Source organism: Zeus faber, assembly GCF_960531495.2.
Source record: "Zeus faber genome assembly, chromosome: 12".
Taxonomy (NCBI): Eukaryota; Metazoa; Chordata; class Actinopteri; order Zeiformes; family Zeidae; genus Zeus; species Zeus faber.
The window spans coordinates 25,468,487-25,494,767 of NC_137196.1; the positions used below are offsets into that span (position 1 = coordinate 25,468,487).

The following is a 26,281-nucleotide window of genomic DNA, read 5'->3' on the forward strand; positions in this document are numbered from 1 at the left end:
TAATAATAATAGCAACAACAACAACAACAACAATAATAATAATAATAACAATAATATAATAATAACAATAACAACAACAATAATAATAATAACAATAACAACAATAATAATATAATAATAACAACAACAACAACAACAATAATAATATAATAATAATAATAACAACAATAATATAATAATAACAATAATAATAATAATAATAATAACAACAACAGAGGCGTCTTATTAAAAACGCACGCAAAGGGAACTCTGCCCACCACGGCCGGTGAACGCCAACAAACGTCGCTGTGACGTTGGGCCTTTTATTTCTTTTTCTATCTCGGAGAAGCTTCCAAACGACGCTCGGAGAATTCCGATCCGTCGCAGTTGTTCCGAGTTCTGACCGCATCGGAACGCAGCATCACCCCCCCCTCCCCGCCCCCCCGCCCCACACCAAAAAAAGTGGTGCGTTCCCATTGGTGGAGCGAGCCGTCAATCAAGGCGATGGGAGGAGTTTGACCAGCGGAGGGAGGGAGGAAAAAACCGATTGGATCGAGGTTCCGGCTTCCGCGCGTCTTGACGTCTTGAGTTCGAGTCGCTGTGAGGGCGGAGGACGACGCAGGGTTCGGGAGAGTCGATTGGCGCTGTCGGGCGAGGGATTGTCGCCAAAAAAAAACCCTAAAAAACCCAAAAACCCATTTTATTCCGTCGAAAATGATTGATTTAGTTTCGGGAAAAAAAAAAAACCTCAAAATTTGGTTCGCAAAAATATTAAAAAGCAAATTCTTTGAAATATTGGCGAGCAAATGTGAAGTGCGAACGGCAAAAAAAAAAATATCCCCCCCCCCCCCCCCGTCCAAAAATGAGCCCTTCCCGGGCGCGAACGCCGACGCCCGAGTCATTAAAAAAAAAAAAAAAAGAACCGTTCGCTCGGAACGAATCGTTCGCGAGTCCCGCGTCACCGCTTGAAATGGGACGCCGGAGGGGCCCCGCTCCCATTGGCGGAGCCGCCCGTCAATCGGGGCGGTGGGCGGGGCCCGGCGGGACTGGGGCTTGGGCGAGCGGAGGAGACGGAGAAGCTGTCAAACGGCGACACGGCCGCCGGACCGCGGGGACGCTGCGCTGCCGCGGAGGTACTTCCACCGTCGCGGGGGAGGCGGGGAGGGAGACGTTTCCTTCGGTCGAACGTCCGGATTCGCGTCGACGTATATGCGCCGAAACGAAAAACTTAAACGCGTTAGTGGGAGTTTGTTGTTTTTCCCCCGCGGGGGAGGAGGTTGTGTTTTCTCTCTTCCGTCGGTTGGTCCGAGTTGTGTTGACAAACTTCACTCGGGTCGCGGCGGGGGTTGTCTCGCCGCCTTGGAAAAAAAATAAATAAAATGGCACCGGGCTGAGCCGCGTCGTTGTCGTGGACGTTTACCGAGATAACGAACGGGTAAGAAAAAAGCAAAAAAAAAAAAAACAAGTTGGGTTGTTGTCGGAGCGGGCACGGCGGGCGCCTCACGCCACGCCACGCTACGTCGCTTTGTTTACGTCTTCCACCTGTGAGGCTGGTTGTTATGGCGACCTCCCCCACGCTTCTGACCGTTGAACCGACTTTGAAACAGCTGTGAAAGTGACCACGCATTCACCCGGCGATCGCAATCCAATCGCCGAGGACTACGAGCCCGTTTGCATCGCGATGCCAGTGGACGTCCCCCGCCTGGGTCCATGGACGTGTGCATTATTAAACCCTTGAGGAATGGCAGGTATGCAACGGCTCACATATCAGTTAACCACAATAGATCGTGGTCGGATAAGAGAGCTCTTCAGTTGTGAGAGTTACCCAACACCGTTGAATAACTTTAGTGACTGTGAAGGGGGGGGACTGCCGTTTGATTAGCCACCAGTCCTCCCAGAGATAGTGCCACCACCAGAGGGTAGAAGCCCTGGGAGGGGTTTTGAGGACGCAGCTATTCGATTTTAACCAGGTGCATTGTTCTCGATACACTCGCTGTAATTGTCTTTGTGAATATAAGACACATTGGGTGTCAACATGCATACAGAAGGAGGTAATCGGAGAAGCAATAATGGGGGAGAAAATAGCTGGGGAATTGTGCTAAAATATCTGTTCAAGGGGTGTATTCCACTGCATTTTGTTGGGGTTTAGAATTTCAACCTGTTGAGGCTGACACATTCAGCCACATTCAGTTGATGGTTTTCCATCAACAAGTGTTGATGGAAAACCATCAACACTTGTAAACAAAGGGAGGGAAAATGGAAAACCACCTCCCTATTCTTCAAATGATCTTCATAAATTTACAAAGCAATCTTGAAGTTAACTAGTACATTTCTAGATGTTCCCTCAGGTTTTATATTCTTTAATACACACTGCTTGTGAGTCATATTGTAGTTGGTTGTTCGTACATTAAACCCTTCAGGTATTTCTGTAATTGCCGTACCTTTTAGTCTATTGCTGACCTTCAAATGTATTCAAAGGGCCATTCTCATCAAGACACGGCCTGTCAGTTCAATACGCCTAGTTTAGAACACATCATTTGTTTTGAATTTATAATGGGCAACCATATTCCCTGATGTATTTAATTCTGCTGCAGCTCAAAGCACCACACTCATTCAATATCTCTCCCGGACTCGCTCTCGCTCGCTCTCTCTCTCTCTCTCTGGCTCTCTCTCTCTCTCACAACCCCCTTTGCAACCAATCACCACAAGTCGCTTCGGGGTTGATTTACTATCGACATATATTCTATTAGCCTGTAATCTACGGGCCACAGCTGGATTGTGTGAAGGCCCCTAAACCGTTGCTAAAAGTTTGGCCTTAGGCTACTTTGGGGATGTCCCATCTGTTTTGAAATAGCGCTCGGCCACATTTTAGGGACTAAAAGAAGTCTGCCCTTTTAAAATTCCCTCCCCGTTTTCCATTCACGGCTCCTTTGGTGTGGTTTTTTTAATTTATAGTTTTGGAGTTGTAGTCAACAGGGAAGGGCTATAGTGATGTGTGCTGCAGCCATGTCTAATTTTCTTTTCCTTTGTTTGCTTGTATAGCTGCTTTTCACTAGACCCAGAACGTTTTGAATATATTTAATCATTGCATTACCGCATACCCTTTATGTGTGTAGGAAAACAGATCTTTCTGCCTACAGTCACCTCAACACTAACTGTTGAGGGTTGTCATCGAGGTTGGTTTGATTGGTCCGAAACGCAGGAGTGAAATATTTGTTTGCATGGGAGGTTTGTGTTTAGTCAGTCCTCGCTTGTGTACAGCCTACGTTGGCCACTCACGTGGGCGTCTGGGCACAGCATCCGTTTCTCCGTTGCGGCAAAGCCTTTTGAATCGGAGGAAGTGAGAATTTATATTGATCTCATTCACCTCTCATTCACCCCATTCTGTTCAGAGAGTATGAATGTCTGTTCAGGATCTGGATGAAGAAAAGCTGCTGGAAGCAGATAGGAAAGCCTTGTCCTCGCACTTCTGGCCTACATTTTTTTTAATCTGCATTGGGAGTTTTGTTACCAGTGTGCCATTTCGGAAAGGAAAAGAATGAGAAAGACAGAAACAAAGAGGAGGATGAAAATCCTTTTAAGGATTTGGTTTGGGTCAGCGGGGATGATCTCACTTTTATGTTGACCGGTTTGTCTAACTCTGGGAGAGTCTAGCGTCAGTGATATAACTCTAAAGGACAAGGTCACAATCCAACTCAGACTTTGTTTAAGCCCGTTTCGCCACGGAATGGACGAGGGTTGGGCAGTAAGTTTTCCTACCTGCCGTCGTCAGCCCAGCAATCGGCGATCGCCGATATATTTGCGCCGGTGAGCGCGCGGGGGGCGGGGTCACTTGGGTGGAACAAGGTCAGCAACTAAAACTTTGTGACCGCCATTTTTGTGACCGTTTCAGAATGGACGTAAAATCTAAACAGTGGTCCGTGGAGTAAACAAACTGTCTAGTGCTTGAAGTGGGACGGTTCTCACCAGTATACGCAGTACCGGCACTTCTACGCTTTACTCTTTGGCGTACCAGGACTTTTTTTCTTGCCTGCCGGTGCTCACCTGCATTTTTCACAAGATGCCGGTCCTGTGTTCTGCCCTATCAAGTGGACGGATCAAGTGGGCGTATTGTAAAACATATCATATTTTATTGTGTAGATCACACTTTTTCTTTAAATTATGAGAACGCACAAGCTGTGAGCTCTAGCCGACCCTGCCAAATTGTCCTGGTTTTCACCACAATTAAAATAATAATAAAAATATTATACTTGTTTCCAGCACTTCCATAGACGTTTATCATGTTCTGTCCCACTCATTACCTAACCCACGCTTTAAATTGCACCTTACATGTTAATGATTTTGCCGAGTTGAATCCTCGAGGAGGCAGACCATTAAATTAGCAAAATAAAAGGACAAAATTTGCGCAAAAAAATCAATGCATTTGAATGGAATACTGTAGGTATTTATCTATTATTATTATTATTATTGTTGCTTTACATGTAAATGTAGCTACTTAAGTACATAGCTGAGACACATTTACACCGGAGCCGAGATACCATTAACTATATGCACAAAGTTCCAATCCTGCATTAATGATCCTCGTATGGACCTGTTATTCTATGGTCTAACAGTTTAAATCGAAAAGCTCTGTTTGAATAAAATAGGCAGGCATAAATGACACTACCTAGAATCGAGAGACAAGACTACGAGTATCTAAAGAAAAACCTAAGAAACCACATTGATGGACTCCTTGTACGCAGATCCTTTTTAAACAATGTCAGTGCTATGAATTGAGGTGAGACAACTTATTGCACATGCATTTTTTTCACAATAACACTACTCACTACTTCATGCCTTTTGCCTGCAATGCAACAGTGACTGTCCACTGACAATGGCTAGCTTTTGACACTCCAAATTTGAATAAATAGCGCCGAGCTCAACTTCATGCAAATTTGCCTGCCAGTGTCCAATGTTTCCCTTCCGACAATCCACCGTGATATTGTCTTGACTCCAGCCCTCGCGGAAACGAACGGGTGTCGGAGGACAATTGTCACGCGTGAAGAAAGCGGCATCAATGATAACGTCAGACCCGGTTCCGAAGTCTAATGTGTTAAATGTAAACGTGCGATGAGGAGCCGCGTTGCCGTGGTCCGGCGTAGACTTTGTTCCACCTCAATTGCATGCCATCACACATAAAGACCGGTGCTGTGGTGCTGACTTTATGTCTGTTGTAAATTGCTTGTAAACTTTGCACCACAATTTGAGCACAAGTTTCAGCAGATTTAACTGCTAACAAGCCTCGAGCACAGGCCGGCTGTGCGAGTGCAGGCACATAGCCGACACCGAACTGAGACGTTATCTTAGCGCCGTAGCATTGAAATCAGAGAAGAAGAAGAAGAAGAAGAAGAAGAAAGGTGAACCACACTCCCAGTGCGACCGTCCAGAGCCTTGACTCCACTGGCTGCTGGGTAATCGGTCATCAGTCACTTCAAAGCTCTAGTCGAGTGTAAAAAGGTCATTCCACTCATAATCTCAATCCAAGGCTCTCTCCTATTATCTCCTTTCACATTCCGTGACAAATGCCCTCGGGTACGAATTACTCGAGTTTCCAAAAAAAAAAAAAGTGTATTTTTCTAATAAGGGTTGAGAGAAAAGTTGGCCGAGGGGAAATTTCCTCAAGTTTTAACGGGCCAAAAAAGCAGTTTAGAGTCTCTAGCTTTGGTCCACTTCACACTCCGCAAGTATTTTTTCCAACGACATTAAATTTCAAAAACTGCGTTGAGCGTGTTTATACAGCCAAATAAAGCTTCCTCCGGACAGCTGTAAGAAGCCACATTGTCTGCCGACATTAAAAGACTGTTAGCCCCGGGGTTCATTCCTCGCCCCCTTTGTACCCTGCTGATTTTGTTTTGGATGGCAGAAAAGGTCCGAGACCCGGAATATTTCTTGGCTAATCTCCCATAATTGGAAAATCAGACCCTATTATAGCCATTATATCTGGGCTTGTCTGGTCCAAGAGGCGGGTGTCTGTCATCACCAACCACGGGCCACACGGCAGGGTTGCTTTAAGTCTGTTGTGATCAAGTTGGTGTAACTTTTGTCGGAGGTTCTGCTTGGAACTACGCTCCATTTTACCCATCCCAGTTTGCACAAACATGAGCACCTGAAACGGGAAGTGACCATTAAAGTGCGTCAGTCCTGTTGACGAAAAAAAGATTGAATGAAGCATCTGGAACTCTTGGACCCACCTCCATAATAAATCTTTAACACGTGTCCTAAGTTTGAAAACCTCAGGGTATAAATTCCACTTCAGTGCTGTTCTGAGATGCGCAGCATTCAACGTCTTCACTGTTGTTCTTATTTTGGGGGTTGGAGGGGGCGTTGAGTGTTTTACAACAACAGTATTGCAAAAGTATTTTGTGTTATACCTGGGTCCTACACTGACCACGCAGTTAAATAAGCTGAAGCTGTTTAAAAAAAAGCTTTGACAGAACTTAAAATGAAGGCCGAAAAGCAGGATTCTTTTTTTTTTTTTTTGGGCTTTTTCCGCTCAGGTTTTCATTTAGACGTCCCTCTGATGTCAGCTGAAATCTGCATAAAATCACCCCGGTGAAAATCTTCAGATCATTTATGCGAGCGGCCCCTGATCTCTTATTTGTTTTCCTGCTTATTTCCCTCAGGGTTTGCCAGGAGCGGGTTCAGGATGTGAGAGCCCTCTCATCTCAGTGGATCCCACCCCCCACGGAGCCCCCGCCAATAAGCGGCTGCATCACTGACGCGCGTTGGGAACCCATCCAGGGCTGAAGTGGGATCTGCTTGCCGGGGCCCAACTTTGCTTTAAGGTAGATGCCTCTTGGCGAGGGCCTTTTATCATATTTATGTCATATGTGATCACATCGCGGCCTGTTATCCCTTTTGACTCCTGGACCGTGGTTTAACCAACACCGGTCTATGGGACTGATGAACTCTGCTTGGCTTGGGTGTAAGAACCCGAACCCGAGGTGCCAGAGCTCAGCAGCCGCCGCTGCCGCCGCCGCCGCCATCGTGGTGGAGCCCGTTAGGAGCGGCACGTCCCGCCCTCTGTAAAAATAAAAAAAATAAAACGAATGGGGGAAAAGCAGCTACGCCAGTGAACAGCGATCTGCAGCCATCCAAATCATGGACCGGAACAAGCGCAACTCTATCGCCGGCTTCCCCACGAGACCCGACCGCCTCCACGACGACCGTGACGGTACCGTCGGGGGAGGGGCCGCAGAATTTGGATTCGGCCCACCTTCACAGGTAGGACGCACTCGTTGGGTCCCCGTTTTTACTCCGCCACGTCTCTTGAATGTGAAGGTACTGTTATTAGACGCCCATAGTTTGGTGGCATGGTACAGTGAACAGATATGGCACAGATGTTTTGTAGGTTTGTTTTTTTTGACGGATTCATGTTGTGGTGGTGTTCTGAATATATATCTTGGACAGAGGAACTATTCCGGGATAGAATAGTTGGAAAATATTCCCAGTGCAAAAGGCTGGTACCAAAAGCCATATCAAATATGTCAACATCTCCATCTCCATGATGGAGGTAGAAAAGTGGCTTGATTTTCTGCCTTTTTAACCCACAGGAGTATAATAGAATTCTACTAGACTAACTCTTTACTCAGTATTGACTGATGCAGTGATTCAAATCACTTTCGGTGAAGCCCTACAAGTCCTCTCCACCTTTCCAATACTGTGTGTTTGTTTTGTTTGTTTTTTTTAGGTGGGCAGGGTGTGTCCCTCGTCCTACCGGGCCCTCATCAGCGCCTTCTCCTGTCTGACGCGGCTCGACGACTTCAACTGCGAGTGGATCGGCTCCGGTTTCTTCTCCGAGGTCTACAAGGTGGGCGTCTATTCAGGGCTCCGTCCTTCTCTCTGGCGGCTCCCATCTTGTTTTACAAGCTTGCAAAAATAAAAAGTTTAAAGACTGTTGAGTGTGGGGAAAATGAAAAACTGAGTAAAGAAAAGAAAACACCAATGTCAAATTCCCTTTCAGTCAAGCATCCCAAGTGGATGGGCTTGGTGGGCCATGGATGCCGATTGTCCCCCAAGCGATCGTGGCCACTGCTTGCTATTTTATTTTTTGACACTTTGAGGTCAAGTTAGGCGCCGTTCCCATCAAAGCAGTCCTTCTATGAAAGGGTTGTTAACCCTGTTACTTCAAACCGCTCCCCTCCAGCCCTGTGAGTGGCAAGTCACGCAGGCCTGCTCCATGCTCTTGCTTTGAATATGCTCAATAAGTGGCTCTTTGACGGAGACCAGAAAACATGTAATGGCAGTAATGACATGAAGACCAATTGAAGCACAGCAAAGTTATTCCCCCCCCCCCCCCCCGAATTGTTGGGGGGTGATGAGCGTGAGATAAATTGAATTACTCGACTTGAATTATGGTTGTGTGAAATGAGCGAACAAAGCTTAGACGGATTGATAGGACTCCTTTCTTTGATGGATTATTGTGACTGCCGTGGGGAGGTTAAATGATGGTTTAATTCGGAGTGTGTGTGTGTGCGGGTGGGCGGGCGGGCGGGCGGGCGGGCGCGTTGGTGCATGTCCCTGGCCATGGTCATGCAAGTATGTGCATGCTTGTTTGTATGTAAAACAGAGCCCTTCATTCAGTATTGTGTGTAAGGGGTTAAGACAGCCAACAGAGTTGTCTGGCGTGGGGGAAGGGTCGTCAGCGGCCTCCTTTACACCAGGACAAGCTTAGACCTACGGAGTTTCTCTGGAGGCTTTTCCTTCCATTTAGTTTAATCTACTTTCAGGTTAGGGTAAGCCCAGCTCCATTTGCCATCTGTAGGTGTTGGGCAGCTATTGAGTGGGGAGCGCAGAGAGCGTGCCCATGTGAAGGAGAAATGCATTTTTTAATTGAAATTGCAAATCTTTTGAAACACCGGAGACGGACGCTCGCGATGGACCCGAGCTGGCGGGAGCTGCGTGGAGATGAGGAAGGGCTGTGACGGTGGTACTTCTAGAGAGTGGGGTGGGGGCTGGAATGGGGGGGGGGGGGGATAGTTTTGTTTGAGCCTGATGTGTGCAAAGAGGAGTAGGATGGCGAGCACAGAGAGGATGATGCGGGGGGATAGGAGGTGGGTGTTCTCGAGCGTAGGATGGTGAGCAGGGCTGGAGGACGAGGGAAGTGGGTGAAACGAGGGCCGGGAGATGAGTCTGCCGCAGAGGGCAGGAGGTGGCCAGAGGAGAAAGGAAGACGGAGAGGGGAGGACGGAGAGGGGTACGGTTGGAGAAACGGCGCCGGGGAAAGGGGAGGGGAGGGCTGCCGGAAGACGAGGGATGGAAAGAAGGTTTTGCCGGACGGCGCAGGGCTGGATTGAGGTTGAGGAAGAGATTGGGGAACAGGGCTGAACGGAGAAGAAGGGTGGGGGAGGAGTAGGACAGAGGAGGCGATGGGGGAGGCGGACCATCTGTTGTTTCCTCTGTCCTGCGGTGAAGGCTGCAAGCTATTAGGCCTCCCCTTGAACTTGTTGAACAGAGAGCTGTGTATGTACGTGTATGTACGTGTATGTACGTGTGTGTGTGTGTGTGTGTGTGTGTGTGTGTGTGTGTGTGTGTGTGTGTGTGTGTGTGTGTGTGTGTACGTGTGTGTGTGTGTACACGTGTGTGTGTGTGTACGTGTGTGTGTAACTACGTGTGTGTTTGTGTGTGTAAGAGTTGCAAACTGGAAAGTCAGATGAACCAGTGATGTAAAACAAGGACTTAAATGAAGGATCTTAATCTGCTTTAAAATGCAAAGCTTTTTTTTTCCGACCGTATCTCGTGTTTAAGACCAACAATGTCCGTATTCAAGTTGGAGTTCTTATCGTAATATACATCACCAGATATTTTGAGGGTCTGGGTGAGATCTCGAAAACCCTTAAGCGCTGGTATATTCTCTTCATTCATTTGTTAGTGACGTAGTGTTCATATTTAACAGGTTTTAGTTGACATCTTTGAATGTTGCATCCGGTTTAAAATAATAATTTATTTTAAAGGTTTCCCAGGTCTCTAAACCATGAGCACATTCATGAGCAGATAAGAAACCCGGGGGAAAATGCAAACAATCAAATACGTTTTGCATTTTTTCCCATGTAGCGCTGTGTCCTGTGGTTATGATATTTCACAGTTGTTGGCAGAATGTGACATATTCATTCTTTACTTTATCGACTTTATCTAGGAAAACAACGGGGTCATTGCAGTCCTGATAATTCAGCCCCTTTCCACAGACGTGTTGAAATGACCTTGCGGAACATCTTTCATAGAAGTGATGTTTTTTGTTTTTTTAAATTATTAGTATTCTTTTTTTATTTTAAACTCTATGTTCATGATGTAGCATTCTTTACGCTGTGGTTTCTGGCACCTTGTTATTTGTATACACTCTAGCTTCCTGTGGTTCGCTGCTCCGCGTGCGTGCGTCCGTGCGTGCGTGTGATGGTGTCACTGTCTAATGTCGCAGGCAGGAGGGTGTTGTTGAGTGGTGTGAGGCCACAGCTTCAAATATCCACTTTACATTAGAGACTCATTTGAATATTCTTGGAGAACACTGTATTAAAAAAAATAAATAAATAAAAAAGTCGTTGTTGCCATTTTTTGCTTAGTTTCGGGACAATGGCTGTCTGTATGTATCAGAGGGTGCCCTCCACCCACCCCTCCACCGTCTTTTTGTGGTCGTGTTGTTCTGATGCCACCACCAGCAAGCTGTTGCTGTTAATCATTATTCCAAAGGGATGGGAACAGATACGTACAACAACGGCATCTCAGTTATTAACGTGAGCATTCTCTGAGGTCGATGTTTTATTGTTGCTGTCCTTGCTGCCGCTGCTTGGTGTTTATGTTGCCGTAGACGGACGAAGATTGGGTCGAATTGAGTGTCAAATCCTCTAATTTGTTCCGGTTAAATCAACACGCAGACCACTTTCTGCTTGGCACAGGAGATGAATAGTGTTACGCAACATTCCTGATACGCCAGCACTTAATAATTACACCTTGGCAGGAACTGAATCGGCCTTAATTGGTGATAACGGCCCCTGTTTACTCCCGGTTTCCGGCCCGAGCGTTTTTGGAAACTGCGTAATACAGTTCAAGTGTAATTTGGTGATTTGACGTCCGCCCCGTCTGTGTGGTCGTGTCTGTCCGACCTCTGGTCCCGTCCTGATGTTAAAGCTGGAGGCGCTGTCCTCCTCTCTGCAGGTGCGTCACCGGGCGTCCGACCAGGTGATGGCTCTGAAGATGAACAAGCTGAGCAGCAACAGAGCCAACATGTTGAGAGAGGTCCAGCTGATGAACAGACTGTCCCATCCCAACATACTGCGGTGGGTACAGCGCCACGGGTTCCATTCCAGCTGCAGTCGGGGGAGTTTTGATTACGGAAAGTAAAAAAAAATACATAATACACAAATACAATACTTAAAATTGGATCAGAAGAATGCAAACTTTCAAGAAGATAAAATGAGGGTTTTAGAGCTAATATGCGGGTAAATCTGGATGTTAAACTAAATAAACCATTGCATTTTACATGGAATTCTGGAACTGTAGTGTGATCCAATGCAACACAGACGCTCTTATAGATTTCCACTTTAAATATCAAAGTAACTACAACACGTCCCACGTACTCGCCACGGGCACACAAGCCCAAAAAAAATCATAATTGCATGTGCAATTATGACTTGAATCAGTACATGTGAATATTTATTGAGAAAATATTTGCCCCACCAACCAGCAACAATGCGATTCGTGGCAGTTACACTTCCAGTAATTCAAAGATGATATCGTGCACGGCAGTTTAACGGTGGAGCTCGTGTGTAAGCTCGGGACAACTTTGGCCACGGAAACTCTGGAGGCCCAAACTTGATTACTACACCCTCTTACCAGGTATAATCCAAACAGGCTTCTGAGTGTGGAACAACAGCAGCTATTGTCACTACTTCAAAGTTAATACAAATAACTTGGAATGGGCTCATTAGCATCAATTCAAAATGGGGTTATAGTGCTGATTTTAGTTTAGGTAACAGTTACTGCATCACACCGTCCTTTATTTCATTTTCTTTCTAAATACTTTACATGAAATGAAACCTCCACCCCAACCCCTATTTATGGCTATCGGTCATGAATTAAGGGCCGATACCGATCAGTCATAGATAGATGACATAGATGACGTCTGTGATGTGAAGAATCTGATATGAAAATGATGATATAATGTATTTTAATTGAATGATATACAGTATATCTTGTGATTTACAGTCTATATCAAAGATCTCAAATTGGAGAATCCAACTCACGTTGATTACTTTGACCAACTTATATTGTAACGTCAAACGTCAGTGATACATACAGGATATTCAGATGTTTCCATTCCGTCCAGCATTTCAGAGGTCGCATCGCAAGAAAATTGTTGAAAAGACAAAAATGTATGTTCTTCTTTTAGATATAACTAACTCAATTTCACGGCAATGTGATACCACTGGAAGGCCGTAAAACTTATGAAGTTATCGCCCGCCTCCCGTCTGTATCTGATTTTACCGCTCCCACAAGCAGTGGAGTAAAAAAAAAAAAGTATAAATAAGTGTTTACCCGAAGAAAAGCATGAGGAACATGGATTTAAAGCCGCGCAGCGCCACGGCCATCCTGTGTTCCCGTTCCCAAGCCACGTCAGGTCTCTTTTTCTGTTCCAGGCTTGTGTGTGGGAGAGCTTGTGTCTACGTGCTGGCCCGTCCGTGCGTTCACTTCGCTGTGCCTGCGTGTGCACGAGCTTGTGAGCGACTTTGGACGTGTGGGTGCTGTTGCACTCTCATGCGCAATATCTGTTACAATGCCATCTTTGTTTCAGACAGCAGTGGATTTTGCGGCAACGGGCAGACACTGAGGGGGTCATTGTTTGTGAAAAATCCACCCAGAACCCACAAAGTTGACCTTTTTTTATTGCCTCCAGTACAGCCGGGGGGCTTCGCCGCCACGCACGCTGAGGCAAATACAGTCCACCGGCTGCACCCCCCAAAGTGTAGTGCTTTTAAAGTTGTATCGGTAGACTTCTCCAAACCACAAAAACTAGAGATCTGGAAGTCAGTCACACTTGTTTTGGAAGACGGGCGGATGGAAACCATAGTGATGTTGGGATGCATACAAGTTAAGAGTTGGTCACCAGCGCTGGATGTGATTTTCCAAATACCAGCAAAGGGCCTCCGATACGATCTACGCAGTCAAACGATGGATGAGAATGCGGTATTAGAGGCGTCGGTGGGAAGTCGGAGGCGGCAGGGAGGGAGCGCAGGGGGAGAAATGGATGGAATGCAGGTGAAGGGGATGGGCCGCTACGCTCTTCCTGGCAAATGACAGTCCTGCTGGGATCGCCCTGTCTGGTCTTGTCCACAGGGTGGGGAAGGTATTTCACCCTTTCCTACAAAGTGATTTAAAAAAAAAAAAAAAAAAAGGAAATATTGTTTTAGGTCGGAAGTGTGTATCATGACTTCAGTAGCAGCACTAAAAATGTATGCACACCAAAATGCTAAAATTATTTAAAAGCGGTGATCAATGTCATACACTCCTCAGTTTGTTGCAATATTATTATCGTTTGGACTACGTCGCCGATGAATCCAACGCCAGGCTAACGGCAGAAATAGGCGTCGCTAGATACTGAATATGAATCATTTATATTTGAATTTGAACTGCTCAACTTGAATACGGTAATTGCATTGAAAAACCAAATCTGAATAGCATGATTTGAAATGGAATCGATTCGTTTGGAACAGAATTGCGATAAACTTGAAGCTGAATGTAATATTGTGAAATTTAATTTATTCGCTCTGAAATTGTGTTTTGATTCTCACTGAAAACTCATTCACTTCTCGTAATTCAAATTGACTTCTCGTAATTCAAATTCACTTCTCGTAATTCAAATTCAGTTCATTGTGTCTCACACATCCGGGTCGTTGAGGAAGAGCAATTTGAGTGCAGAACTCCTTTTCGGCCTGAGAAACTGTCCCCGTGATGCACCCATGCTCACATTCATTTTTATTTTTATTATTTATTTTATTTTTTCTTATTAAATTACAATCAGTTCATCGACTGTAGAAACACACTGTTCTTATTGGTTTGTGTTTGGAGATGCGGGGACGCACAGCGGATCGCTCAGCGGTCAGCGGAGAGGATGTCGCGGCGCCGCCAACATTTTTTTTTATTTTTTATTATGACATTTGTTTATATTTTATTTTGTTACCAAGCTTAAAGAAATACGGGTTATTTATGGAGAAAAATGGGAGGACCCACTGCTACCACAGAACTCTATGGTCGTTTATGTTACATTTACCAAGGAGCAGATATGAGACTGAGTCCCTCTTATACAAGTCACAGCAAGTACCAAGTAATTTTTTCCTTGAGCAAGTCAAGTCAAGTCAGAGGTTATGTCGAGTCTTGGTCGAGTCTTGGTCGAGTCTTGGTCGAGTCTTGGTCGAGTCTTGGTCGAGTCTTGGTCGAGTCTTGGTCGAGTCTTGGTCGAGTCTTGGTCGAGTCTTGGTCGAGTCTTGGTCGAGTCTTGGTCGAGTCTTGGTCGAGTCTTGGTCGAGTCTTAGTCGAGTAATTTTTTTCCCAAGATACTCCAGTCTTACCTGCAGTGCCAGTTTTTATAAAGAGCAAAGACCAGGTATTAGTACCTGTCTAATAATGATATTATTGGCCATTCTATGTAACCTCTTCACAAAGCATGACAATGAATTGAATTTGTATTATAATTATTATATAATTACTGATATTCAATGAAATAAACTTTATCAAACAAAATAACTTAATAAAAGCTTATTTATTTCGTAATTTCTTCTCCATCAAAACAATTGCCTGTTTGAAGCAGTTCAAGTTCAGGTTTAAATGATTCAAATTCACTTTTGTAGTAGGGCTGTAGCTCACTCTAAATGTTGTCAGTCCAATGAGATTAAAAAAAACAAACAAAACACTGCTCAACTTGAAGAGTCACAGTGGACTGGCGGGTTTCCCACCGAGGATTCCACTCGTCGTCTTTCGGAGGGCAGCCCCGGTTTCTAGTGACATATTTCTGCCCATACGACTTCTGCCAGTCGACTGTGACTCCTCAAGTGGAGCGGTGTTTTTTTAAATGGTGTTTTTTAATTTTTTTCATTCAGCGTGCATAACAGTAACAGGACAAAACAGAAGCTTACAAAATGCACAGGGGTGACACTCTAAATTACAACGTTGTCTTGCAGACAGCAGAATTTCTGAAAACATGTGAGCGTATGATACGAATAAGGCTGATGCGAAAACTCCGGCGCGCGGTTAAATAGTTAAACTAAAATGACATTAGGACGATTCAAACACATCAGGTGGTTATGGAGTGATGGGCATTGTTTTCTAACTCTGCTCCTCGACATCTTTTGATGTGGTTTTCGACGTGCCTATTCCTAATCTTATTTCATCACATTCGCCCTGTAACCGGTAGGTTGTATGACTGTCCTGGGAATTCACACCAACCACCAAGTGTTGCGGCGTTCAGCCCTGCTTACATTTAAAACGATTTATTCCATTTAAGCGAAAAGCGTCAACCTTCCATCTCTGAGCCTCAAGCGCTGGACACGTCAGCTTGTTGTGTTGAGCTGCTCCACCTTGTGCTTCTCCACAGGTTCATGGGGGTGTGTGTCCAAGAGGGCCAGCTTCACGCTCTGACGGAGGTATGGAGGAGAACACACACACACACACACTTCTTTTTCTATTGGCTGTGCTGCCTGAAAGGCGCTGTGCCCGAGCAGCTGATGGGCGTGTGTTTTCCAGGTGCGTGTCAGGTGAGGTGTGGCATCCAGCTGTGTAACACAGTACGGTGCTGTCCTCTGTAATTATGGTAAACTAAGAGAACTCTGTGTTCTAAAACGTACGTTATACTTTGTGTGTGTGTGTGTGTGTGTGTGTGTGTGTGTGTGTGTGTGTGTGTGTGTGTGTGTGTGTGTGTGTGTGTGTGTGTGTGTGTGTGTGTGTGTGTGTGTGTGTGTGTGTGTGTGTGTGTGTGTGTGTGTGTGTGTGTTCCTCCACAGAGGGCCGCATGGAGTTCCACCTAACCTAGTGGTAGTCATTATCATTAATTAATTAGAGGAAATGCCTGATAATCTTGCCGTAAAGCCGCAGGTGTTTATTCAAACTGGTGCAGGAGATTAGATCGGCCGTAGTTCCCCCTGATTGAAACAACCAGGGAGGTGGTGGCACCACGATAAACCTTTAAAGGGGAATTCCACCCGGACACACGTTTTTCTTGAATATTTTCAAGAAACATCTTTTTTATTTAATTATTTTATATTTTGCGTGGTAAACTGTCTAACCTCCACGCTTGGGTTGTATTTATCCTATTCTTATTGATCTTGTTCTTGTTAGTCCTCTGTATTGATACACCATTATAAACCCTCCTTTGTATACCTCACGGGGCAGCTGTCGGTAGGGAAACACCAATAAACATATGGCTGTGAGCGGTACCAGTTACACACTCCTTTAAAAGTGTCGTAAAACTCAGAGCGCACCAGTCGCACCAGTCGCACCAGTTGCACCAGCGGTTCAGTTGGGGGGCACTTGGTGTCATAATGGGGGGTACTGATGGACGCTGAGAGGGTCGTGAACCTGGAGAGTCCCAGGCAGTCAGCTGGCTATGTCCACACACACACACACACACACACACACACACACACACACACACACACACACACACACACACACACACACACACACACACACACACGCACACACAGGTTGAGAGTGCTAAACTAACACACACACACACACACACACACACACACTACACAAGGGGTGGGCAATTTAAAAAAATATTATACCAATATTATTCAGTAATGTCATACCGTGATGAAATCAAGATGTTGCCAAAACCAGGTACACCATTTTTCATCTAAATTCATCACAATCAGAAGACATGACATAACATTTCTCACAACATGAAATAAAGCTTTTTTCTGACATCTTACTTGACGCCAAACCATGGCTTGATGTGATCAACTTCGGTTGTTTTCTCAAGCCTGTGATTTTGAATGAGATATATTGTATATCGGTGTTACACAAACAGTACCAAAAGTACACAATGAACCCAACAAACATACACCACACTCACATAGCAAATGCATGTCCTACACACACACACAAAGAGGCAGCCTCACTCTTCTGTGGTTGCCACTTCCAGATGCTTCTCTTTTGGATTTCGAAGGCACAGCACAGCGCATGCATGCGTGCATACGAGCAAACAGCAGAAGAGAGCACCTCCGGCTGCACAATTCAGCCGTTGTTAAGGATGAATCACACACTCTTTAAGACATGCCTGCGGGCACACGCACACACACACACATACACACATACTTCATTATGCAGTCACGGTAAATAGTAAATGTGCACATCGAAATCCTGAAGCGCACCCAGTAACTCTGTTCCGCTGTTCCTCCGTGAGAACACCTTCGAAGAAGTTTAAACACACACACACACACACACACACACATAAAGACTGTGGTAGGTCTTGTTTTTCCTGCTGTGGTGTAAACAGAGTGCTGTGACAGGACCTACGCTTGCAGGGATGACCTCGCTGTTTAGTTACCTGACCCCCCCCCCCACACACACACACACACACACTCCTCAATACGAAGAGATGCGCAGAGGAAATATGAAAGTCAAGTTATTGCCTGGCCTCAGGCCACCTTAAACAAGTACAAGATATGCACACACAAAACCTCAAATGCAATTTCAAAATTAAAAAAAAATCTGAAAACAACAAAATATTTTTTTGCTAAATCTCTCATGTGGATGCTTGCTTGATTAATCCTGTACCCGTGGTGTGGAATCTGTAGGGAATCAAAATCTGGGGTGTGGAGACTCTTCATTGATCTGGACGGACATTCATCTCAGCACCAAAACACTTGACATTGCGAGACATTTGCCCCTAAAGTTGAAATGTTCTGACCCCGGTGACCCTGAACTTTGAAATGAGAGTCGGTTACTGCCAAACATGAGCACGTTTTAATGAGTTTGAACGAGCATCCGTGTGTTGTGTCAACTACAACATGGACACAGTTTGGCCTCTCGTGATCCACTTGGAAGCTTCTTCGTTTGTGTGGAATAATGGAGGTGCACCGTTACAAATCTGCACAACGGATTAGTACTGTTGCACAACTCCGGATCTTCACGTTATTGGACTTTTGGTGCCGTGCTGTTGTGTGAATTCTGTCCTCATAGTTGTGACCTTCCCCTATGGATCACACCAGCATTAATAGCTTTCATTAATCTAATAATATTTCACTTACTGATTGCATCACTATTTCCATGAAGCGATCGTCATTCTTTGTGGTGGTTGTAAAATGAGTTTGAGGGTTTTTTTGTTTGTTTGTTTTTACACTATTTCCCTTGTATCCCCTTGGTTGCAACATGTCAACGGAACTTAAAATGTTCCCCTTTTTGGCAGCATTAGGTGTTACTGACCATGCTGAAATGAATAAATGTGATCATCTGAGTCTAGTCACGGTCAGTTGGCAAAGCCCTTTCCTCCCCATTAGTTCTAGATCGGTGATTCGTTATGATTCGGTGGGAAGTGTCACGACTTTTGCAGGATTTATGTAAATAACTTAAACAGAAGTGAATTCAGAGAGATTGATCTGAAATCAACCTGAGGTTTTATACCAGTTCATGAAGATTGACAGGTCTTATGGGCCAAGAGTAAAAAAAGGTTCCCTTTTTCTTTTCTTTTCTTTTCTTTTTTTAACCGCTATATTTGACAAAAACGGCAAATGACATTATTGTGACCTGATTTACCTGCGCACTCCGGAGAATGAACAGAGTTCCGGAGCTGAAAGCCCCGCCCCCCCCCAAAATCTGCACGCCGGTGTGGTGGGTGGTGAGCGGTCCCGTGTCGGAGGAGCAGAGATTTTTAAGAGGGGGCGTGCGCGTGGAGGAGGTCCGCTACGTGCAGGTGCTGCTGGGGTTTAGCCGAATGATGGATGTGACTGGCTCCACCGTCGGGTGGTGGCTGGTGTTGGTTTGGCTCCAGTGTCTCTCGGGTGCATTTTCCACTTGGCCCAGTCGGTACACTTGGCACTTTACTGTCCCAGCCGGGCTTCCATCCTCCTGCACCTCATAGGGGAAAGGCTTTTTACTGGAAATCATAATCCGGCCCGATGTTGAGTCACACGACCGATAGCTGGATCAGACTGTCGCTTGAAGCCGCTTCCCCGTAAACCAACAAAGACCTTTCTGTTTCATTCTCGCGGCTGGTTTTAGTTGGACACTTATTGGGCCGAAAAGGTCATGAAGCGCAGGCGGCAGTCTCCACGGTACCTGTGACCACAGTGCTGTTATGAAGGTGTTGTGGAGCCCTGACCTTGTCCCTGCGAGCGATGGCGCTAATCCCCGATCGCACGTACTGAGACACTTCTGTAGGTTTGAAGTAGAGCTTGGAGGGGACGGTCCCGACCATCGCCCCGATACGATGCCCTCTAATTATCGCTGTATTTTGGAAACTGTAAATAGAATAGCGGAAGAACGCCCTCTACCAAATAACCCCCCCAAAATAATTTTAAATACTGTGACTGCCTCCTCGTCTTTCACCCCTGCACACGCACACACACACATTAGTCTCCCTGTATATTCCTGGATCAGTTAATCTTGTCTGGAGGCAGGCTTGATGCCAGGGCGATAGCTCACCGTTGGTCAGCGAAGCCGGATAGAGGTGCTTAATTAAAAGAACCGAAAAAAGAAAAAATCTATCTCTTTAACAGACGGTCACGTACAATGTTCAGTGGGAGAAATTAATGTCTTTTTTTTTTTTTTTTTTTTTTTAACTTCTGGAAAATGTTCTGCAAAACATTACCCTGTGAGCCTGCAGCCCGACACTATTGGCCGGCAGTCCCAGACATCACGTCGGATTAGTTTGAATTTATAATTGTCCCCGGTGGAGGACCTCAGCTCGGCAGACAACAGATGTTGAGCTGTTGGACTACAAAGGAATTTGCTGGATGAGGGCAGTGTAATCCTTTTACGGCGTTGTGTGTGTGTGTGTGTGTGTGTGTGTGTGTGTGTGTGTGTGTGTGTGTGTGTGTGTGTGTGTGTGTGTGTGTGTGTGTGTGTGTGTGTGTGTGTGTGTGTGTGTGTGTGTGTGTGTGTGTGTGTGTGTGTGTGCGTGTATTTATACAGTTTATAAAGCTAAAAGCTCAAACATTGTTGCGGACATTTCCTTCCTACGTGCGCGGGCTGTATTTATTTCTTCAATCTCTTTCAGTCCCGTACTTCCCGGACGGCGGTAGAGCTTGCTGACGGTTGCTGACGCTTTAGAATATTTACATCTCCCTATAAAAGTAATCACATTTTTTGGCTCTGGCGGTGGAACGCGAGTATTTTCTTTTTTTTCTTTCTTACTGGAGTCCCCGACTGAAAAGGCTTAAGAAAACCTCTCGCGCAGATGTCGGAGCGGAGATCTGATTCGACACGGCGGTGCCGAAAACCATGTAATCAGCTGGATTTTAAGCCAGTGCCACAAATGGGCCAACGGCAGTTCACCACTCACAAGTCGATCCTTAATTAATTCAAGTCAATTGTTTTTCTGTGGAGCAGTTGTACGTCCTTTGTTTAATATAAAGGCTGCGTTAAAGAATAAAATTTGGTTGAATAATCCAATATATTTAAGGTTGGGTTCGATGGTAATGTTGATTCTTTGACATCTTGTCTTTATCTAAATGATTAAAAAAAATAAAATAAAAAAAAAGCGCAGTCGCAACTCTTTTACCGCAGGGAAATGTTGCTGTTGGGGCATTGAAACCCGGCGGGTAAGCAGGAAATCTGTCGACGAGGGAAAGCTGAAATGGGCACGAGAGCCCGGCCCCACATGGTAAACACGCTTCACTTCAAGGGACCGTCCACAAGTCTGATGTTATCTGATTTTAAAGCCCCTCAACCAGGCTGGTACCCCCACCCCCGCACCCCGGCTTGATTGAAGACAGTATGAATGAGGTCAGTAGGTACCCCCCACACCCACGCCCCCGCCCCCCCGGCCTCTCAACCTCCCTCTTGTCCTAATTCTACCACCGTCACTCCTACCAATCGCTGCAGCTAAATCAGACCAGCTTATCACGTCATCACAGCTCTCTCTCATTAACCGCTGCCGTGTTAGTGATACGTGACTTAGGGTGAGTCTGGGTTGGTGGGCGGGTGAGTGGGTCGGTCGCCGTGTGTGTGTGTGTGTGTGTGTGTGTGTGTGTGTGTGTGTGTGTGTGTGTGTGTGTGTGTGTGTGTGTGTGTGTGTGTGTGTGTGTGTGTGTGTGTGTGTGTGTGTGTGTGTGTGTGTGTGTGTGTGGCGCTGGCGTCCAAGCGGTTGAGTCAGAGAGAGGTTTTGTTGATCAGAGCTGACAGTCAGAGTGAAGGCGGGCTACTTTTAACCCCACTGAGCTGAGCTTTCCCTCGCCCGGCTCCCATCTCGCGGTCGACCGTCTCCCGGTCCTGCCGGTCACACAGACAAGGCAATCAGTTAAGACTGCCTATCCACCAGCCAGGTTTTAGGAAAAGCAATAAGGGGGTTGATAAATAAACTAGACAAGTAGTCAGTTGGACTGCTCGCCAATCGACCCGGGAATTAGTCCTTAAAAGTCTTGGAAAATTGTATTTTATGAACTTATCTATGTAAAAAGTGTGTGTGTGTGTGTGTGTGTGTGTGTGTGTGTGTGTGTGTGTGTGTGTGTGTGTGTGTGTGTGTGTGTGTGTGTGTGTGTGTGTGTGTGTGTGTGTGTGTGTGTGTGTGTGTGTGTGTGTGTGTCGTGTATTATATGTGCTGCTGAAAGCGAAAGTGGGCTGTTAAACCACTCAACCACATTTGTCACGGGGTCATTCTGTTGTTTATTCTTTTCTCTCCTCGGCGTGGGACTGTCCAGCCACCTGGACGGTTATTCTGACAGCAGCAAAAGTGATGTCGCTGTAATTACAGTAAATTCAGCCACCAAGCCGAGAAATGCGACTTCACTTCCTTTAAAAATTGGTTGTTGTGTTTTTCCTCCGGCCGAGGATTAGGAAATACCCAGACAATGACGATACCGCCTGAAAACAAACCTTGGGCTTGATCAAGAACTCGATACAATGCTTGGCGAAGAGTCTGGTATAATAAACGGTAGTGTCTTGTAAAAACCATGTATACAGACATTGATTTATAAAAAATAATAAATACAATTGTCTGCAGCCTTGGCTCAAATTTCTTATTTTGCTTTGTGTAAAAAAAAAATAATAATAATAATAATAATAATTCCAACATGCTGTTTTCAATGTCTTAATTTTTAAATATACCAATGTAAAAAACTTAAAGGTTTTTTATTTTTTTATTTTTCTCTCCCCAGTACATTAACGGCGGCAACCTGGAGCAGCTGCTGGACAGCAACGAGCACCTGAGCTGGCCTGCCAGGGCCAAGCTGGCCGGGGAGATCGCCAGCGGCCTGGCCTACCTGCACTCCAAGGGCATCTTCCACCGAGACCTCACCTCCAAGGTCAGCTCTAAATCAGGACGTTTCTCGCCGCCGCGAGTTAAAATAGGCGGACGCCTTGCCAAACGTGTAAGTGCTTGCGCAACAGGACGTGGGATCTGATGAGCCTGCGTCATAGGGACAGAGAGACCGACAGAGGGACAGACAGAGAGCCACGTCAAACACGCTGATAGTCAGGAGAGCCGCTTTACTGTTCGCTGATTTGACACTTGGTATAAGAGGTGTCTTTTGCGGGAGAACTTATGTTTCAATTCCAAACTGTATTAAACACTGTATTAACAGTGACAGTAATGGATCGGATTCGTACTCTACGTCGCTGTCGGCTGAGTCAGAGGATTCCAAATTGGAATCAGGAGTGTGGGATTGTACCGTTACTAATCCATGCTCTTGTCAAAATTTGAAATACTCACACCTCGGTTGACAATGGTGGCAGGAGAAACTATCTTATATTACTACTACTAATACTACTACTACTAATAATAATAATAATAAAAATAATAATACTGCATTAGTATTGTTGGTAATGTGGTGTGTTTTCACATTTCAACTAGATAATTAACATAGCTGAGTTATGAGACCAGTCCCTGAAGCTTCTTAGTTTCCATGTTCACACCTGTAGGTCTTGGTTTGGTCTATGGCTGACAAAATGTCATCTTCGGATCTGATTATCACATGGAAGAAAGCATTAGACATTCTTTATATATGTTGTTTGGGAGACCCATACATCAACGTAGATGATGTATCTACCTTTGACTAAGCTAGATGGTAATATACTGGGAAACAAAAGACCCCAAAAATCACACTTTGCTCATTCTCTTTCTGTCAAATTACTGTAAACCGAAGTCCTATGTGAAATGTGTGTAAAATATATAATTATAAGTTAACCAAAGTGGCTCAAATCCATTTTTATTTTTATTTTTATTTTTTTGCTCATATGTGACTCAGATCTGTTCACGACAGTGTGAACGGCACAAATCGCGTGGAATCGGATCTTTTCAATTTGTATTTGGGCCACTTTCATATGTGATCCTAAATCGGATACAGGTCTGATTTTTTTTTCTGCAGTGCGACCTCAGGCTGAACGGTCAAATGGGAATTCATGCTGCTTTTACGTCGCTCTGGAACGGACGCCCAGTGCACACAATTAAATTACAATTAAATGAAAGCCCTCTAAAAGCTCATATATGAGCTGTGTTACGTCTGAATTCAGATTAGAGTTAAACATAAACTTCCTCTTGACACAGACCAATTCCACCTCACAATGATGGTAGACAACCTCACCATGTCACTCAGACAATATCAGCAAATTCTGATGTTGAATTTAAAAATTAAAGCCCTCTAAAATAGCAAATATGATTCAAGAGGTTATTTGTCTCATACATATACATACGGTCATACATATATACAGGGAAATGTCATGACACCTGGAGATTATGCACTATAAGCTCTATAAGTAATAATCGACACGAGGCGCTCGCTCAGGGGCTTGTTTCCTCTGAATTCAGATTAGAATGAAAAAGGAAGCTTCCTGTTTCCACAGACCAATTCCACCTTAGAATGATAGTAGAAAACCTAACGATGTCACTCAGACAATATCAGCAAATTCTGATGTTGGTTTTCAAAATGAAAGCCCTATAAAGTGTAATATATGAGCTGTTACGTCTGATTTGAGATTAGAATTAAAAGGAAACTTCCTGTTTCCACGGACCAATTAGTAGACCACCTCACTATGTCACTCAGACAACATCAATTCCGATGTTGAATTTCAATATTGTCTGAGTGACTTTGTGAGGCTGTCTGCTATCATTCTGAAATTTGAAATCACTTCTTACACGCTCTTACCGTAATGCCTAGTATATACACGTGCCGCAAAACAGCGCGGAGGGCTAGTCTGACTGTGTTTTTTCAAAGTGGAGGCTGGCTTGACCGCAGTAATCGCGGCAACCCTAACGGCACCATTATGCAGTGTAGCAAGCCTGGGGAGGGAAAATAAATAATAATTCACCTACAGTGTGAATGCAGCCATAGTCTGTGATATTACGCATGTGATATTTAGTTGGTATGCACAGGACCAAGTGGGAAAATATATAATGATAAGTAAGCAAAGTTACAAAATGTAAATAGTTCATAGTTAGATTCATGTGAGAAATACCTGATGGTAAAAACAAAATAATGAAAGTAATTAAATAACAATAACAAACATACGGCTGTGGTCGCATTCTATTTTTCATTGTTTTACGAGCAGCTGCACAAAAAACAATCACGTCAATTTTAGGGGAAAAACCAGTCACAAGCAGAAAATCAGGCTCCCGGCAGAAAGCAAGCGGAATAGCCAAACTCCGACCTTTCCCCCCTCTCGGCGGTGGCGGTCGGGCTGGCTAATCTCTCGTCCCAAGCAGCTCGTAGCGAGTTGACCGAGAGCCACGTCGGGCCCCGGGAACAGGAAGCGTAAACAGAACCCGCTGGAAGCCTCACAGTCGGCCCCAGTGTTCACCGCACGCCTCGGCCTAGCAGCGAAAACACACCAGCAACTGTTCCAACATGCAATAGTAGATGGCATGTTGTCCTACTGAAATTGTTCTGACAAAATTGAGGTCAGGTTTTTTTTTTTTTTTAGGGGATTTGTGTCGTACTTAAAAACGAGGATCAGTCATATGTTGGGGCATTTTCAGCTGTGAAAGGTAGCTTCGTCATTTGTAACATGACGACATTTACAGCGGCCGCACATACTGTCGTAACAGGGAGAAACGACTCGCGGCGCGCGGTGGACGTGTCGTTGGTTAGTAACGGCCGTGAAAGGTGATATCGTCACGGGTTAAACTCCTGGGATTATAAACCGCGGTGGTGTGCAAAGTCTGAAGCAGCGGAGCTGCTGCACAGTGCGAGGAGTGTGGTCGGAGAGGGCCTGGTTAATAATACATAGCCCCCATAAACGCCATCGGCAGCCCGTTTACAAATAGAACTTAATGAGAACAGAGTGTACCCTGTTATTAATATATGTTAATTGTATGAGCTGTAGGCTCTCCTTTCCAAAGAAAAACACAAGTTGGATAACGTGGGAAAGCTCTGGATGGTATCTGAACGATGCTCCACACACGTAAGGTCTTTTGGACACCGTTGTGTTTAGCGTATTGAGCATTGTTTACTCGGGGTTGTAACAAAACGCACAATTCATGCTGAACCAAAGACCGAAACCCTATCTCAAAAAAATGAAGGGGATGACAAAACGCAGTGGTGAACTGAAGTTTTTGTTGTTGTTGTTGTTGTTGTTTCGCCGTCGACAACATCAAAAGCATTGAACTCTCGAGCGTGGTCTCCATTTGGTCAATATTTATCACGTAAAAGTAAAAACTTGAGTCGGGGTTCCAGCCTCCCCGGATCAGAGTCGCCACGTGGGTCGGCGGTGACGGCGTGGTTTGATTGTGTGCCTCCAGAACTGCCTGATCAAGTGTGACGAGAACGGCTACACGGCGGTGGTGGGAGACTTCGGCCTGGCGGAGAAGATCCCCACGGAGAGGTGAGCCGCCCCCTCCGCCTGCACCGCTGTGCTTCTCCGTCAGAGCTCGCTCGCCGCCCCGGTCAAATGATTAATAGCTACTTTCTTTACACTGTTTAATTGACAAGGTTGTTAGCGCTGTTAGAGACTGTTTCACCCTAACCTCCCAAACTTGAACACAGATACTAAATCATATCCAGCGATAGAAATCTCCGAGGTCTCAGAGACGCCAGACAATGAAACGCGGTCCGTGGCCTAATGCGGATCAAATTGAGGATCCTTGATATGTTGTAAACGGTTGAGTCAATCACCACAAGTT

The 26,281-nt window shown here is 45.2% G+C and overlaps 1 protein-coding gene across 1 annotated transcript in view; it reads left to right on the forward strand.

The window, feature by feature from the left end:
* Positions 1–1,155: 1,155 nt before the first annotated feature.
* Positions 1,156–26,281, forward strand: part of tesk2 (testis associated actin remodelling kinase 2) — a gene marked incomplete at its 3' end in the record, with an annotated part of 34,989 nt that continues 9,863 nt past the window's right edge. The window contains exons 1-8 of the mRNA XM_080010481.1: positions 1,156–1,727; positions 6,642–6,803; positions 6,949–7,242; positions 7,709–7,828; positions 11,167–11,288; positions 15,599–15,647; positions 22,323–22,469; positions 25,901–25,983. Of these exons, the coding sequence (XP_079866607.1) occupies positions 7,120–7,242; positions 7,709–7,828; positions 11,167–11,288; positions 15,599–15,647; positions 22,323–22,469; positions 25,901–25,983 (644 nt within the window). The 5' untranslated portion in view covers positions 1,156–1,727; positions 6,642–6,803; positions 6,949–7,119. The remainder of the gene's footprint in view (positions 1,728–6,641; positions 6,804–6,948; positions 7,243–7,708; positions 7,829–11,166; positions 11,289–15,598; positions 15,648–22,322; positions 22,470–25,900; positions 25,984–26,281) is intronic.